The 17,450-nt window shown below is 45.0% G+C and overlaps 1 protein-coding gene across 2 annotated transcripts in view; it reads right to left on the reverse strand.

The window, feature by feature from the left end:
* MAMDC2 (MAM domain containing 2) overlaps positions 1 to 15,334 on the reverse strand; it is a 151,790-nt gene extending 136,456 nt beyond the window's left edge. The window contains exons 1-2 of one of the 2 annotated variants that reach the window (XR_011233927.1): positions 14,698 to 15,334; positions 14,228 to 14,341 (exon numbers count right to left, since the gene is read on the reverse strand). Coding sequence is in view for 1 of the 2 variants with exons in the window: in XM_069474127.1 (XP_069330228.1) it covers positions 14,228 to 14,341; positions 14,698 to 14,731 (148 nt within the window). In the remaining variant the exon portion in view is untranslated. The remainder of the gene's footprint in view (positions 1 to 14,227; positions 14,342 to 14,697) is intronic. The other variant, XM_069474127.1, reaches the window with a different exon arrangement.
* Between the last annotated feature and the right edge of the window lie 2,116 nt (positions 15,335 to 17,450).

Here is a 17,450-nt window from a genome sequence, read left to right on the forward strand (position 1 = left end):
TTGCTCTCACAAAGCTTAGGGTTTAACAGAGTTGGGAGACAGCAAACAAATAATTAAATCCACAAGAAAAATATCAGAGAGCTAATGTGCTAGAGAGAAAAATAAAATTAGGCGATGTGATAGTTAGTAACTTGGAGGAAGGTCAGCCTTGAGATGGGGTGCTGGGTGGGGAGGTGACATTTCAGCCTAGGCTTGAATGATGAGAAAGAGAATGCCCTGGGACAGTCTGGAGAAGGGTTCTGGGCATGCCCAGGAAATGGCACTACTGCACACCCTTACCTGTGTCATTCACAGGTGAATGAAGCATGTGCTGAGCTCCAGTTCATGGAGCGCATGGACTGGGTATTGGGGTGTGGTAGTGCAGGTTTCTCACAAGAAAATAACCTTTGATCTTGACCCCTTAGCTTCTAACAGATGCTAATAGAGCCATCAGCCATTGCAGACTCTCTGGAAATGATGAAAAAATCTATTCTTCAAGGACTGAGGCCAAAGAGAATGGAATGTAGTGGTAGAAGCTTTCTTTCCACTTGTAGGAGACTGAAACTGGCTTTGGGAAGTGGAACGTGAAGTCAGTTTTGTGATGATGGCACTAGGTTACCTGAATTAATGAGGAAGGAACTTGTTCCAGGCTTGGAAGAACAAGTCCTAAGGGACCAAGAGCCAGTGGGAAGAGGAGAGAGGGGAGATGATCATGCGAGATGAGCTTAACAGGTCTATTATGACCGTGGGCCCTTATGTGTTGGTTCCTAAAATACACATCATGTCCCATGGAATGAACTTAGGAAATGTTAAAACAATCGATCTACACCCTAGTTTCTTTATCTATAGAGAATACCTTCCTGATTGGGTCATTACAAGAATTAAATGAGAGATGCATGTTCCTATGCCACGGGTCAAAAGACATTGCCCACTACTGCATGAAAAGACAGAAAAACCAATCTCATTCCTCTGACTTTATCCAAGGTTGAAAGATATTTCTTGTTTTGGGGCTGATATGTTGTTTCCTGCTTATATCCCTCCTCATTTGAGTTTAAATGTCTTTTTGCATAACTCAAGCAGACAAATATTACATTTTTCATTTTTCCTTGCATAGGGATACTTGACTCATTTTCAAAACAAGACCATCAAGATCATTGAGGAACACAGTTGGACTGGAATTTGTCCAGAGAATGCAGGGCAGTCGTGGGGACCCTTTGAGTGTGAGACTCTCACAGGAGTTCCCAAGTTAATCCCATTTAGAACTTGGAACCAAGCAGAAAATTCTTCTGTTGTCCCAGGGCCCTGTGCCATTTCTAAAGGAAAAGATTGATTTAAAATTTCCTCAAGTTAGAATTCACTTCCTCGAATTAGAATTCATTTCTCTCTGTCCATGGGAGAATCTAGGAGAAGAATACTTTTACATGGTTCTCTTAGTCACTCACATCAGAACTCAAGTAGAAGAGTTTCTTGCCTCAAAGTGCAGTGGAAAAAAAAAAAAAGAATATGACAGTTGCTATATCCATCACAGAACACAGTCTGGAGCCAGAAAACCTGTTATAAAATATAGCCTTGCTACCTAGAGTCTCAGTGATCTTCAGGTTTCTCTATGCCTCACTTTCCTCAACCCTAAAATGGGGATAAAAATAGGACCCAGCCTCACTGGGCTCTTGGGAGGGTTAAATTAGTTAATTTTATAAAACACTAGAACAACATATGCACAAGAGACATATACACTCTATAAGGGTTAGCTATATTATAACTACTATCATTATTTCTATCACAAAGACTCCCTGAGACCTCATGTCAAGGGAGAATGGGAACAGAGGCAATATAGCAGAGTGGCGATGTCCTTAGTGTTTAAACAAACCTAGGTTAAAATCCAGGTCCTATCAATTACTTGCTGATTTAACTTGGGAATGTTTAAAAAAAAAAAACCCTCTAAACCCCAATTCCTTCATCTGTAAAAAGTATCTTCCTCATTGGGTTATTAGAAGAATTCAATGAGATAACACATGTAAGGCACTTAGCATAGTATTTGGCATATAATAATTACCCAATAAATATTCAATAAAATAACATCATTATTCATTTTCCTACTGAATCTTCAGGTTCAACATCAACACCCTCACCCATTGCTCAGTAAATGCTTGCCAGTGCCACTTTGGTCTCTGGGCTTGTTTTTAGCTACTCTGAAATGAGATCTAAGGATAAAAGCAAAAAAACCAATCATCTATGTATCCACTTTCAAAATATTGAAATAAAATATGCCAGGCTTCATCCTGAACTCCCAGCTGAGGGTACCCTGACGGCAAGCCATTCTGCAGCACACCTGGGGGCTGGAGACAGAGACTAGAAGGAGATTGAAACTCTGAATCCCTGTTGTTCACTCTCCAGGCTTTTTCCTTTGTCACCATCTCCAAGGCAGAATTTTTAAATCATCTGAGTCTAAAACCCAGCGTCTTTTGTGCATGACTGTGATTCACTGCGCATTTGGATAGAATGATGGTGACTATTATCTATTTTTCCAAGACCCATTAATTTTCTAAGAATTCTTAGACTACTAGGCTAACATTATGCCCAGCAAGAGATCACTCATAAATGTGTCCAAACTTATTTTATGACAGGAATATAGCCACAAAAGTACGTATGGCTTCCTAATAACCAAAATGAAAACTGAAAGGGGTTAATTAAAAATATAAACCATTTTCATCTACCAGCAATTTTTATTGTGAGTAGCTGAGTTTGTGGCAAGACAAGAGGCTCAAGGAATATTCTGAGGGGTGGGAAAACTTTCTTAGCAACTGAGCTGTCCACTTCCAGCTGTTACACAAGTAGGTCATCCTCATCCTCTCTCCAAAGTTGGTTAATAGCATACTTGACAGGCAAGATGGCCACTGGGACCAAACTTGAACACGGCAGAAATGAAGACATCGTTAATAATTATTGATGGGTTCTTTAAATGAGGATGGCCTAAAAACCTGGGATTACAGATGAATTGTGCCTCATGCAACTTTCAATGCACTTTCAGATGTATTATTCCCAACACCACTTCTCTTGTGTTCTACAATATTCAGCACAGAACCATGTGTAGGTAGTTTGTTCAGTATTTTATGTTGACAACAAAGATGGAAATCTGTATCACTAATATATAACCTGGGAGATATTCATTTTTCTTTTCAGTTTTTCCTATACGTTTTTCCAAATGTGAGTTCTAAGAGAACTAATATTCAGTGTTGATTCTTTTTTTTTTTTTAAGGTACTAATGTTTTTTCAGAATCTGTGAAAAAAGAAAAAAGTTTTCAGGAACAACAGTGCAATTTCAGACATGCGTCACTCATTTTCAGGATTTATAATGGAAAACCAAAGGATTTCTTTCCATACAGCTTATACTTTAAAGTTGGCTAGTGTAGGATCAAAACATACTTCAAAAGAAAATTCTCCAACCATCTACCTATTTATCCATTTTTAATAAAGTCACAGAAATAGAAGAAATCTGTGGACACTTAAAAAGAGAACTTCCTAAGTTATACTTTCAGACGAGATGGTCTTAATCGTAAAATATTGTTAAGCAAAGGAGGCAGCTTCCCAGTAAAGCGAAAGCATATTAAAGTCACGTTCATTATAAGCATAGCCCCAAATAACACTTCAGCTCTCCTTGGCAGTGAGGCAAAAGTTTTTCAAATAAGGAATGGAAATTTCTCTAAGCATCTAGCTAAGTTATATATCACCTAGCTATATAGAAACATTGCCATTCTGTTAAGAGTAATAGAATGAATAAGTACCAAAATGCTTGTCTAGAGGGGCAACCAGCTTGCAAAAACACATTTATCCATGTACTCTTTTAATTCTTTCACAGTAGGAATAGATGAATTTGAAGGTTAGGAATACTCCTTAAGACTGCCAAAGTATTTTAGGTCGAGCTGTAAATTTTTCCTGAAGTTTTCTTCCAAGATTATGCTGAGGAATGAGAAGAGAATCCTTCAAATGGTTCCCAGAGTAAACTATAATCTGTTATGGAAAAAAGAAGTAAAAATTACATCTCCCTGTCTCTTGATGCCTTCCAAAGGCCGAAGGCTTGCCAATGCATGGGGGACACTCTAGGTGTAGCTGGGGGCTAGAACTCAGGGAAGGAGTTCTAACATTGGGACATCATCAAAATTGATGATGTGGGCAGAGGCTTCCCACTTTGTCTAGAGAAACATAAACCATGCAAGTCTGTCTTCCTTGGTGTTGACATTTAGAAGAACAAAGGCATCATTCTACTCACTTGTGGGAGGCAGCCTAGGACCAGGGGAAGCTGAAGCCAGGTGAGCTTAGGTTGATGTGTCCACTCTCCTGCTGTCTAACTGCAGTGCTTTGGGCATATCATCCTAATCTCACCATGCCTCACACTTTCTCATCCATAAAGTGTCGATAATGACCACCTTCAAGATTGTCGTAAAGGCTGGAGAAGATGACAATAAATGTGCTTGGCAGGCACTGCTTAATGCTTTCTGTAGATCACAGACCCTGGCTGCCTAGGAAGCTATTGTGTGACTATTTCGTTAAGTTTCACTTCACACTTCCTCTGGGAGCTACTTCTGTAACAGAAATAGGATATGCTATGCATTCAAGCTCCCTTAGACCTAAAACATTCTCCTGCAGCTTATGAAAGATTCGTTTGTGTTTTTTAATGGGCAAATTCCAGGACACATCATAATTACCACAGATTCAGCCCAATCTCCTACCTCCTCTGCATTTACAGCAGAAATACAATCACACATATGTCAAAGTGGACATTCCAGTGCCCTCAGCCACTCAGTGCAGGGCTCTTGGGTTACACGGGCCAAAGAAATTCGTATGTTTCTGAATTGTCAAAGTGGAAATTGGGTCTAATTCAGAGCTAGTGAGGAAGCCTCCCCCAACCCCACCACCAGCTTTTCAGTCTTCTTTCTTTGCTGGTCCCTTCCTCTCACACCATAAACAAGTAAAAGTCTCCCCTTCTTAAAAAAAAAAACATAACAAAAACAAAAACTCTCTTCTCAAGTTTCTTTGTAGGTATGGTTGATTCTCTTTCTTATCACATCCAAGCATCTTTGCTGAGAAATCTCTACCAACCGTCTACATTTTCCATTCATTCTTCTACCCAGGGCAGCCTGGTTCTCCCCTCATCATTCCACCAAAAACTGCATTTGTTCAAGCACCAATGGCCTCCTAATTGTCAATTCCAATGGCCAAGTCCACTGTGTCCATCCTCTCTAATGTGCGGGACTCTGCTGATCACATCCTCCTTTGGAGACTCCTAACTCCTTTGGCTTCTGTGACCCTTCACTTTCCTAATTCTCCTCAAGCATGCCTGGTTCCTTCTGTTTCTCTTGTGTCCCTTCCCCCTTGCTAAGCTGAAGCCTTAATTGCGAGTTTAAGCCTTCATACTTGGCCTCCTACTGTTATTACTTTCTACCTTCTCCTTGGGTGATACCATCTCTTCTCAGGATTGTAACCACGATTTTTATGCTAAAGGTTCCCATGGCCACAGTCTTTCCCAGATTATACCTGGCCTTCAGATTCTTGCATCAAAGACCTGCTGGAAATCTCCACTTGGGTATTTTCCAGGCAGCTCAGAACCTGCCATATATCTTCTTCTACCCTAAACATCAAGTTCCTATTGAAATGCTCTCACCTGTTGGCACCATCAACCAAGCAGATGCCCAAACCAGAAATCCCAGAGTCACTCTCCTTTGACTCTTCACTCCCACTCAAGAATCCTCAAACCCTGCCAATTTAATCCCCTTTATGGTGCCTTGTTTACCCCTTCCCTTTTAAACTTAATACCCCTGCCCTAATTCAGGCTCTTGTCGTCGCTCACTTAGGCCCCCGGGGAACCCCCTAACCAGCTTCCCATGGCCAATCTTACCTCCCCCACAGCTACTGAACAGGCAGGTCCAGCAGTGGAGTAACAAATACTCAGTGGCAGAGTCACACAAATGGTTCTATCAGAAGGATCTTGCCTTCACCTTGCATTTCTTTATTATTCTTGCCCAGATAGAGCTCTTGTGACTTCCTTCTGATTCTGAGAGCTGACACCCTTCCAATAAACTCCTTTTCTGTTTGATTTAAACAGCCCAGGGATAAAAATCCCTGACTAGCACACAACTCCTTTTACTCTCTACCATGATTACAGATTTTTGTCTCCTGGATTGGCCCATGGCTGCCACCAAGGGCAGGGACCGGGGCTATGTACTCCATGTACTGTGCACCCATGTGTATGTCCTCCAGCTACTGACATAGTTCCTGACGGATAGTAGGCTCTTCAGTGCTTGTTCATAGTATGAATATCCTTAGCAGCTTTTCATGATGCTATGAAGGTACAGTAGGACACCACTTGTTTTGTTTTATTATCTTATTTTTAGCCCTAGAATCCCCCCAAACACACACAAATTTCTCACAAAGTAGAGAAAGCAAATGTTTTGGCAGATCTCACTGAATCACAAACCTGATCCTTTGGTTTCTCCATCTGTTATATCTGTATGCAAGAACTTCTTCCCAGAGCACACAGGTATCTTTACCTGCTTCTAACCACCAAGGCAGATACTATTGATAGCTCACACCTGAGTGCCTTAGAAACACCCGCTTTCAATACCTAGTTCAAAGTCTGACAATCTTTTGCCAAAAAATACTTTTCAGACCCAGCAGCTCCACTCTCAAGGTTGCACTGTGATTGTTTGTGATGGCAGAGGATCAAGGGACTCAGGCAGCGTGATGGCTAAATAATCCAAGAGCTATTTCCCCATTGGCATGTCAGGGGTGAAACAGGCCATGTATTGGTGAGGCCAGCTGTAACACCGCTTCACTGTCCTATTTGGAAATTACAACATAAGCCTCTAAAGTCTTTGAAGTCCTATGGTAGGAAGGATTATTAAACACAACCTCTTTCACTACAGAAAAAAATGTTAAAGGTTTTCTTTTCTCTTTTTTTTTTTTAATCAATCTCAACAAGGGCTTTAGAGATTGATTCAATTCGAAGTGTTTGTTTATATCATGTTCCGTCAGGTATTGTAGAAAGGATGTGATCCCTGATCTCCAAGATGTAATAGTCCGATGAGGTGATGGGATGGAGATTCCAAAAGGGAGACGCTAATCAGATTTACAGAGTGGGAAGTGAAAGCTATGGGCAGGGAGGGAAAGGAGAGGTTCATTTCACCTGGGAAAACCATGGAATGTTTTAAGAAAGAGCCAGACCTCAAAGTATGGATAGCATTTAAATAGGCCAGGATGGGACAGGGGAATAAAAAAATCAGGATTATACAGGTGTAGAGACAGTGTACACAGACTAAGAGGCAAGAAAGTAAAGGATATGCTGAGTGACCAGCACATTAGGGATTAATGGGAAGGAAGAGGAGAACAGTGACCAGTACATTAGGGATTAATGGGAGGGAGGAGTAGAATTACAGTTTGGGACAAATCATGAAGGGCCTTGAATGCCAAGCTAGGCAGTTTGCACTTTATCCTGTGGGCAACTGCTAATCATCAAAGGATGCTTAACAAGAGGGCATTTCTTCTTTCTTACATCTGGAGGGGCCAGGGAGTTGGTAGCCATCCCAATGCATAGTCCTCAGCTATGGACACACATTAGAATCACCTAGGGAGTAGGTTTCTTTGTTAATGTGTTTGGGTTTTTTTTTTTTTTTTTTAATCAATGCCAAGTCTGGCCCCTTTTCTGGTCAAATAAATCACTGTCTCTTGGGGTAGGAGCTGGACACGGCTATTTTTAAAAAAACTTTTTGTGTGGTTGTTAATGTCCAGCCAGGACTGAGAACCACTGCATAGGTGAAACAGCAGGTTGTTCATATGATGGAAACTTCTGATATACTGTGAAAATTCCTTACTCCTAAATAACTTCCTCCTAGCAATCTATGCTGTGTTAAGCACTACCTTCTTCTAAGATAGACAGATAGAGAGGTAGATAGCTGAATAGGTAATGAAACACTCCAAGACCTGAATTGAACACAACCTAGACATGAATGCATAAATACATTCACATGATTTAGTTGATTAGGACAAGCATAAAAAAACTGAGGGAGAGTGCTGGGATAGTTGTCAGATGTGAAAAGCAGGGTTGACCAGCAAGGCTGCCCAAGACACGTTCAACTGCCTGCTGGCTCTACTTACTGAGATGCCCATCACCTCTATTAACATAAATGGATTTCACCCTTACAAACCAAATACAGTTTAATAAGAGAGAGAAGTGGGATTGCTGCTGGGGTGACCTACCCAAAGAGCTTCTGCTATTTTAAGAACCAGAACTTTTTATGAATACTATATCCCACGGTGCAAGTCACAAAACATGATAACTGTAGGCTAAAAGGTTTGAAGATGGCAACAAAAACATAAAGTCCTTTGACAAGAAATTATTTTTTTTCTCCAACATATTGTGACCTTGTCTGACTTCTGCAATTATGAGAAGGGAAACATCCTAAAAATCCCCAGGTGTCTTGTTGGGGATCAGGCTGGAAGCTGGGTAGCAACTTCCCATTCAGCAAGTCTAATGCGACTAGGGAGGAACCCAGACTGGGTGTTGGCCTTGATAAAAGGAGGTTGCCCAGATGGAGTCTACATCCAGAAAAGTCAGTCAAGGAGGGAGGAGCAGGCAGATATCACTAACCCAGGCAGGTTAAGTCCCAAGTGGAGGGCTCACACCAGGGAACTCGAGGACCCAGACTGGTTGACAAGGAGGCCAAGGGTTAAGGACCTGCCCAAGAGCTTAGGGGATGAGAGATCAGTTTGGCACCAGCACCACCAATAATAGAGCTGATTGATGCTGAGGTACCAACTATAGGGAACAGAGAAGTGGGGAACCGCAGGCTGGGGTGGGAGACTGATGAGGCAGAAAGCAAAGCACTACTGGCAAAACCCAGTAATTTATAAAGAAAACAGTGTACTCCATTGGGAGTGCATATGCTAAGCGTGAAACTCAGTCTTACTACTTTACATTCGCACCTCGTTCAGGCACACAAAAGTGAGAGGACGCTCACTGATGCTTACACTAGAGCCAAATAACGAGAAAAAGAAGGTTCTTTCTCTGGTTGGAATAAAGAGCAAATGGTAAAACTATAAGCAAAAGAAAATTACATTCTCCTTATCTCCCCAGAAGCTGTGTTGGAAAGCTGTCTTAATTAGAAGAATTAATGTTTATTTGTCATGTTTATAATGTTGATAAAATACAAATCTGGTAACACTAAGAGTAAGAATAACATCAGGTTATACGTATAATGTGCTCACCATGTGTTAAATGTAGTATAATCTTCACAACAATCTTATGAGATAGGTACTTCTATTATCTCCATTTGATAGGCAAAGAAACTGAGACATAGAGAGGATAAATAACTTGCCCAAGCCCACACAGCTTGAAAGGGCAGAGCCTGGGGTCTAATCCAAGCTGTCCAGCTCCAGAGTTTGTATTAGCCCCTAGGCTTAAACTGTTACTCATGATAAGGAACTACCTTTGAAGGGGTAGAATGAACCAGGAGAATGTAGGAAAATGCATAAGAACATTTTCATCATCTAATATTGGATTCATTCACGGAATTCATTCATTCAACAAATACTTAGTGAGCATCCATTATGTGCCATGCCCTTTTGTATATGCTGAAGATCACAGCCAGGTAGGATCCCTACACATCTGAAAGAGTGAATAAATGTTACGTGGTATGGCATAATACGTAGTGTTTTGTGGGTTTGGTAGGCCCAAAGCACTGCATCTTTGGAATCTGAGTTCTTCCACATGTCTGGAATATAATTAGCTCTCTGATGAAGAGTTTCCAACACAACAAAGCTAGCTGCAGAGTCCAGGTCTCAGGGGAGACAGGGATGTTCGCAGAGAGGCAGCACTGCTGGAGGAAAGAACCCGTGGAGAGCCAAGGAGATCAGGCCCTGCCCCAGGGCTGCGCCGACGTGTTCTGTGTATAAGGAGGTTACACTGGATGACCCCCAAGGCCCGGCTCTAGGATCTGGGCTTCCAGGCAGAGCCAGGGAGAAGCCAGGCTGTTCTTGGGCATAGTACATGACAGCCATGCTCAACAGGACAGTAGTAGTAGCCAGGGCAGCACCAGGGAAGGGCACATGATACTGTAGGACAACTTGGCCAAATTTTTGGTGTAAACCATCTCTCCCAGAGGCATCCAAGGAACCCCCCCAGACTTGTGCTGGTTTCCAGTCTCTAAACAATGGGAGATTGCACTTCTGCTTAGAGAGCTCCAAAAAGAACAACCAGCAGGGATGATGGAAGATCAAGCAGCCCCTGAAGATAAGAATTGCCTTATGAACTTTGTGATGTGAGGGTGGGATGTTGAATCAGCCCCCCAAAGTCAGGACAGGAGCTATAATCTACAGGAAGAAGAGGACTGGCCCTTCTCTCCCAGGAATTCCCCTTGGGATCCTGGCCAGACTTGTGGCTCCAGCTGGGCCTCAAGAAGTACGAGGCGGGATTTATCACTGTTAATAATAACTGGCACATGACTGAGTGCAGAACCGAAACGCAGATGGCCAAGTAGCCAAGATTGTCCTTAAAAGAGAAGGGATGAGTTTGAGTGAAGGAAGGGGGTATCAGAAAGAGACACACACGTGCACTTACAACGTGATTTCAGTACACTCTGCTACACCCCACCCTCCCCTTGGTTACGCCCAGCCCCGAAGCCTGCCTGCCTCAGATGCTATCACTTGCTCCAAGATACAAAAACCATCCAGACTTTTCCTGCATTAGGCAATTTCTCACACCCCGGCCCCTATTGTGGAAAAGCAATGTTGGGCTTCCCTACAAGTGCTTTCAATTTCCCTTTTTACCTCCTCTTAACCTGACACCTTTCCGCAGCTGCCTTCCCCTCCCAGGTGGCTTAGTGTTCCAAACTTCTCATTAAGGAGCAGTACCTGAATTTGGTTTTACCTCCCCTCCTTCCTTCCTAAGTTCCTCCAATGGCTTCCTCATAGGATCAGGTAAAAGGTACTAAGCCACAATGCCCCAAAATGAGAGTGAAGCCAAACTCCACTCAATGACTCTTTTAAATTGTGACTGTTTGGATGCGCGCCCAACTGCATGGTCTCCAAGAATCCTCAGCCGAAGGGCTCCTGCCCCCACAGCTGGCATTAGGAAAATGGAAGGAACAGTCTCAATTCAGTGGAGCGCCATCACTCAAAGGGGTTCCAAGATTCTTTGAACTGTGAATGAATCAATCACAGTTGAAATTTTTATAGGATAAATGAATGAATGAAGATGATTTTTATAGGATAAAATAGATACCTCCTGTCCTGATTTAATTCAAATCTAAGATATAGAAGTGAGTTCAAATTTGAGTCTGATGTAATCTCACTTCTCTTGATGTCAGGAAAATAAAAATATTCTACAAAATACATCGAGGGAAATCAAGGAAGCAGGGCAACTGCTGGCAAAACTAGAAACACAAAGCTGGACTTGCAGTGTGTGGTCACCTGCACCAGTGCAACCACCTTTGCCTGGGGGAACCCTCCGTTGTGGTACACAACACGCTGTCCGGCTGAAATTTACCTGATCCTGTGTCCAATGGAGACAAAGCATATTTCAAAATGGCCATGAACGAAGGACACTGCAACTGTAATCAGAGAGGCTTAGGGACTTCATACTCTAAATAAACCAAAGGAGTGAATCTCAAATAGAATTTCAGGCAGAAGGGGACATATATAGAGACAAAGTGACTTTTCCACCTACCCCCATGTTTGATCCTCCTGTGATGGAATTCTAATTTGCAGACTGTTTTCCAACTAAACTCCCTTCACTGGGCTTTAGCACCTTTCTCTCCACTGTGAATTAACATATTGACCAAGGACATATAGGAAGTACCATTTGTGTCCCTAGTGCTTGTGGGCAAAATTCTCTGAAACCCACAACTTTCTGTGGTGGGTCCAACCCATGGAGGTGGAGGGGACCAATTTCAAAGGGTTTCTGCAGCAAGATGACATAAATTTGCAGAGAGGCTCATGAACAGTTTGCCAGATTTCAGCCTGGAATAATTTTATTATCTTTAATTTACCAACCTAGAAATGGGTTTATAGAGGAAATTCTTGGTGATGGCTTCTCAGCAGGCAACCACAGCAACCGGCACACTGCCCTGGAGTCTGGAGTGGACTGTTATGTCCAAGTTCTGGCCTTTGAAAAACCAGATCTGTAATGACTGAAGTCTAACCTGCCTGCTCCACCCTGGAGAGCTCAGAGGAGAATGAATTAACTTCCCCCAGCCAAGCCAGTAGTGCCAATCCTGAGCCAGAAAGCAGTGGCTGTTAGAAAGAAAGCAAAAAGCGAAGCCACAGTGCCTTCATTATACTATTAAACTGTAATCACCTTTTCCTATAAGCATCTTCCTGTTTTCCCTGAAGGAGGACTGTTTAACTGCCATGCTGGGCAGAAGTGCCAACTCAGCAGAGAGCATTTCCTGTGGGCCTGGGAGGCGGTTGCATTCAGCAGGCTGTGGCATGCCCACTGACCCAGAGGCCCCCATCCTGACAGAGGGCTGGGGGTGGGGGCTCAGGGACTGCTTTGAGCTTCCTTTTCTCAGGGCCAGCACTACAGTGAGGCAAACCAGGAGCTGTTCACGCTCAGGGTCATGCAAGTGGCTTCTTCGCCCCAGCCCTGGCCCTGCTGAGGACCCACAGTACAGAAGGGTGTATGTGTGTGTGTTTGTGTGTGTGCATGTGTGTAAACATACACTGTGGAAGTCACGGGCCCTCAAAGTGTGACCCACAGACTAGCAGCAGCAGCAGCCTCTAGGAACTTGCTAGAAATTCTCAGGCCTTACTTCAGACCCCCTGAATCAGACACTTAGTGGGTGGGGCCCAGTAACCTGTATCTTAACACACCCACCAGGTAACTCCGATGCCGCTAACATTTGAGAAGCACTGTGCTAGAGAATAATGCTCTCCAAAGCCAGTCTCGCAGCATACGCAAGGCCATCTCCCAAAATGTGTCCCCCACAACCAGAACAGGGAAAGGTGGGGTGGTGACATTAAAGAGACATTCCTAAAGCCATTAGCAAGGTAGGAATCCCTCTGATAATAAATCAGGCATTGCCCCTTCCCAGCTACCCCTAAGTACACTGTAGTGGGCAAGAGTTGGCAATTGTTGGAGATAAATGAAGATTACTACTGAATTAGTTCCTTCCTGTTTCTTCTCCTAACTAGACAGCTCAGAGTTGGCCACTCAGTGACACTGCGTGACATGAACCAGCCATTTGAATATTCTAAGACTGATATTTCTTCCTCTGTAAAATGGGGCCAACATTACCCACTTGTAAGGGTAAGAGAAGCTAATGTATGCAAAGCCCTGGGCAGAAGCCTGGGGCAGAGTGAGCTGTGAAGACAAATTCATACACCTAACCAGAGGTTCTGGGCCCCATCCTCCAGATCCATTGAGTGTGGAAGGAGGTTTAGCTGGTTTCATTTATGGTGCAGTGTTTTTTAAAGGAGGCTCTTTTCCAGTCCAGATGATCCGGGCCATCAGGTTTCTAAATGGTGGTGACACAAGGGAGAGAGAAAGGGAAGGAGAAGACACCCAGTGCCTGCTCTTGGGTACTGAGAACCACTTTCTCTTTATATAAATGAAGTTAAGGAGACACTTCTGAAGACCTCACACTTATGCTTTCTCCCTGGGACCCAAACAGTATGGTGTAGTGAGGCAGTGACCAACGCCCACCTGCTGAGTGACCTCAGGCATTCCATGGTGGACTCAGTTTCCTCTTTTGTCCAGTGCTGGATTATAAACAGGAGTGAGGATGAAATCATGCAGCAAAAACACTATCATACACAAGGCAAATGTGAGGTCTTGGCACTGAGGTCCCGTTGCAGAATTATGGAACCACTTCTGCAAAGCTGGACTAGTGCCATCCAACTCTCCCAGCTCACACATGTCTACCGAGGACCAGAAAGGCTGATGACCTGCAGGGGCCACACAGCTGGTGGGTGACAATCACTAGCTGTTCTCTTTCTCTTTCTTCCACTAAGGAGCAATGGGGTGGGGAGCAAATTCTCAGAAGTTCTACCACAGGCCAGGTAAACAAAGACGGCCTCGGGTCTCTTCCTTGGCCATCCCTTGCAGCACGGCTGAGGGTTAAGAGGAGGATCCATGACTCACGTTTTTCCTGCCGAGGGGAATTAACTCCAAGATAACATTACCCATGTGGGGGAAAAAAAAGCCCAGCCAGCGAGGACAAAAGTTCACCTACGGCTCTTCTCCACGGAGCCACCTTACCTTCCTCATTTAAAATCCACGGCAAAAACTCAAACACCGAGTCGAAGCCACAAGTGTTCTCTTCAAAGGCACAGGACCCAGAGGGCAGGTCCAGGGCACTAGCGAGCTGCAGGGCTGCGGGCACAAAGCGAGTTTCAGTTCAGTTTGGGCTCCCATACGCGAGCATTTGCACCAACTGGGGCACCGCGGGGAGACGACCTGGTGAAAGCGTGGGGAAGGCGTGCAGCAGGGGCGGGAGGGGAATGAGCTACTACACGCCCCCCCTCCCCGCGACACACACTCCCGGCGCCTACTCTGCGCGACCCCACGCCCACCCCACTGGCCTTGGCTAGGAGAGGGAGGCTGGCGGCTGCGGAGAAGGACCGCGAGGCACCTCAGCCCAGCACAGCCAGCCAGGCCACCCGGGGCAGCAGGAGCCGGAGCGAGTCGCCAGAGCGCCCCCCGGGGGTGTCCCCAGGTCCAGCCCTTACCTTGCACCGCCAGGAGGACGACCCTTAGCAGCATGGTCGCGCTTCAGGGAGAAAGGCTGGGAAGGAGTGCAAGCTGCCAGCCCGTTGGGACAGGCTGCTCCTGGTGAAAGGATGCGTGGGGGGCGGGGGCGCCGGAGACCCGGGGACCCAGGGAGGGAGGCAAAGCGTGCGCCTGGAGCTGCCCAACTTTGCAGAGCGGCTCCCGGAGCCGAGCCGCGCGCTGGAGGCGCCCGAATGCAGAGCGCCGCGGCGCTGAGCTGCAGCCGCGGGTCAGACCGCCGCCAGCTGGTCCTGGGCGACGACGGGGCCGGGCAGGGAGGAGACAACTGCACACTTTTGAAAGGCCGGCCACGACTGGCTGGGAGAGGAGAGGCCGGCACGCAGTGCCTTCTCAGGATTTTAAAGCTTGGGACCAGACCCCTTGCAGACACTTGGAAGGGGCAGGCCTTCCAGGAGCCTCTCCGCTGGGCTGGGACAGGAGGCGCCCGCCCCGCCCATCCGCGGTGGGAACCAGCTTATTTCTGGGGACAGCCTCCCGGCATCTGGCATGTCAGCCCCGCAGGGCTGGCCCTAATTTTAACTTCTCCCCAGAATGGAAGAGGGTGCAATTCTCCTAGGACAGCCTAGGGGAAAATTTGGAAACAGCTGGGTGGAATGTGCTTTATATCTCAGGAGTTTCAGCCCAGTAATGCTAGCCCTGGAATACCACCCCTCTTTTTAGCCGTTGGAATGTCTGGCATGCCTGGTGCTCACCATTCCCTCTGTCCAGTGAAATGGGGGCATTCCTCCTCTCCAAAGAGCCATGGTAGATTGATTAGCAGAGGGTTCTAAACTGGGGTGTGGAGGGTGTGTGTGGGGGGGGGGGTGTTGGGCAGGGGGTGACTTCTAAGGAACCTATTCGCTACAAGTTTGCTTTGAGCACTAGGTGAGTATCCAACAATATTCTCTTCCAGTAAAGACTTCTTCTTCCTCTCCTCCTCCTCCTCCTTTATTCTCTTTATAATTTTGTGTAGGCAATTTTGTGAAGAGGGCAGTGGTTCTAAAACTTTAGGGTGCATCAGAATCCCCTGGGGGCCTTCAAGGTCAGAGTTTCTGTTCCAGTGGATCTGGACGGGGACCTGAGATTCTGCACCCTCCTAACAAGTTTCCAGATGCTGCTGTGGATGCAGCTGGTCTGGGACAACACTTTGAGAATCACTGGCCTAGCAAACTCCTGTTCAGCCATCAAAGCCCTACTTGCAGGTCTTCACCTGGCTTCCAGACTCCTGGCTTTCCTTTTCACTGGCAGCTCCTCCTTGGTCTCCTTTGCTATTTGTTCTCTACGACCCCTTAACACTGGGGAGTGTCTCCAAGTTCTACCCTTTAATCTCCTGCTTGTCTCTACCCACTCCCTCAGTGATTTCATCCGGTGTCATCATTTTAAATACCAAATATGGGCTGATAAGTCCCAAATTTATATTTCTAGCCCAGACTGCTCACTAATGCTAGACTCTTGGACCTCAATAATTGGCCATCAATTGGATGCTTCAAAGCTATGTCATACTTCATGGGTCCCAACATAAAAGCCTCATATTCCTTCCCCAAACTGCCCTCCCTGCAGCCTCCTCATCTCAGTTAAAAGAACTATTTTCCTCTAGTGGTACAGGACAGAAAACACAGGCATCCTGAGCCCGTCTCTTCCTCTCAAGACATTACCAATTCCTGTCAGTTCAGGATTCAACAAACAGCAGGTGCTGACCATACTCCATGTCTGTGGTGATGCCTGATCCAAGCTGCCATCACTGTTAGCTTGGGATACCACAGTGGCTTCCTAAGCATGGTCTCCTTCTTCTGCCTTGCCTGCCCTACGTCCATTCTTAACACAGTAGTCAGGGGCATCCTCTGAGTATGGAACATGGGCCAAGTCACTCTTTGGCTCAAGACCCAACAACTTCCCAAATCATTTAGCAAAATCCCAAGTCTCCACAATGACTTACCAGGTCCTACAAGACCTACCCTCCCCTGACCCCCTGCCAGTTTCTCTGACCTCAGCTGCCCTGCTTACTCCTCTAGTCTCATCCTCAAACACGGTCCAGCTGTCCTCTCAGAACTTCGCACTTGCTGTTCCCTCTGCTTGAAATGTTCTTCCACAAAGAGCCACAGGCCTCGCTGCCTAGTGAGGTCTTCAATGAGATATCGCCTTTAGTATCAGAAATTTACTAGCTTTCTCTCTAATAATGAAAAAATGTCCAGGACCCTTCTTTAAAAGTTTGTACAAATTTTCATGAGTTTTCTGTAAGCAGTGACTCAAATAATCTAAAATGTATTTAGTGTATGCTATTTGGTGTATGTGTGTGTTTATATGTTTTGCCTCAGGTAGTAGCTAATAATAATGAACATTTGTTATATTTACCATTATAAATGTTTTATATAGATAATGTCATTTAACTTTCTCGAAGACTTTATGGGGTAGATATGTTTATTATCCCCATTTAATAGATTGGGAAACTGAGGTGCAGAGCCCAACAACAGCAAGTATTAGAGAGAAGATTCAAACCCAGATCTGCTTTATTCCAAAAGCCTATTTTCTCAACCCGACAAGCCTGTTTCCCCTTGTCTTACATTCTTTTTTGTCTTCTTGCTCACTGACAGTGCTAAATATCTAGCGGACTTCATCAAATTAGTTAATTAAAAATTCAAAGACAAGAATGAATTCAGTTGAAACCTCAAAATACTATTTTCAGCCAAGCAAGTTTTCAGCAACTATCAAACTG

The sequence above is a fragment of the Eulemur rufifrons genome, chromosome 7 (assembly GCF_041146395.1).
Source record: "Eulemur rufifrons isolate Redbay chromosome 7, OSU_ERuf_1, whole genome shotgun sequence".
NCBI classification, from domain to species: domain Eukaryota; kingdom Metazoa; phylum Chordata; class Mammalia; order Primates; family Lemuridae; genus Eulemur; species Eulemur rufifrons.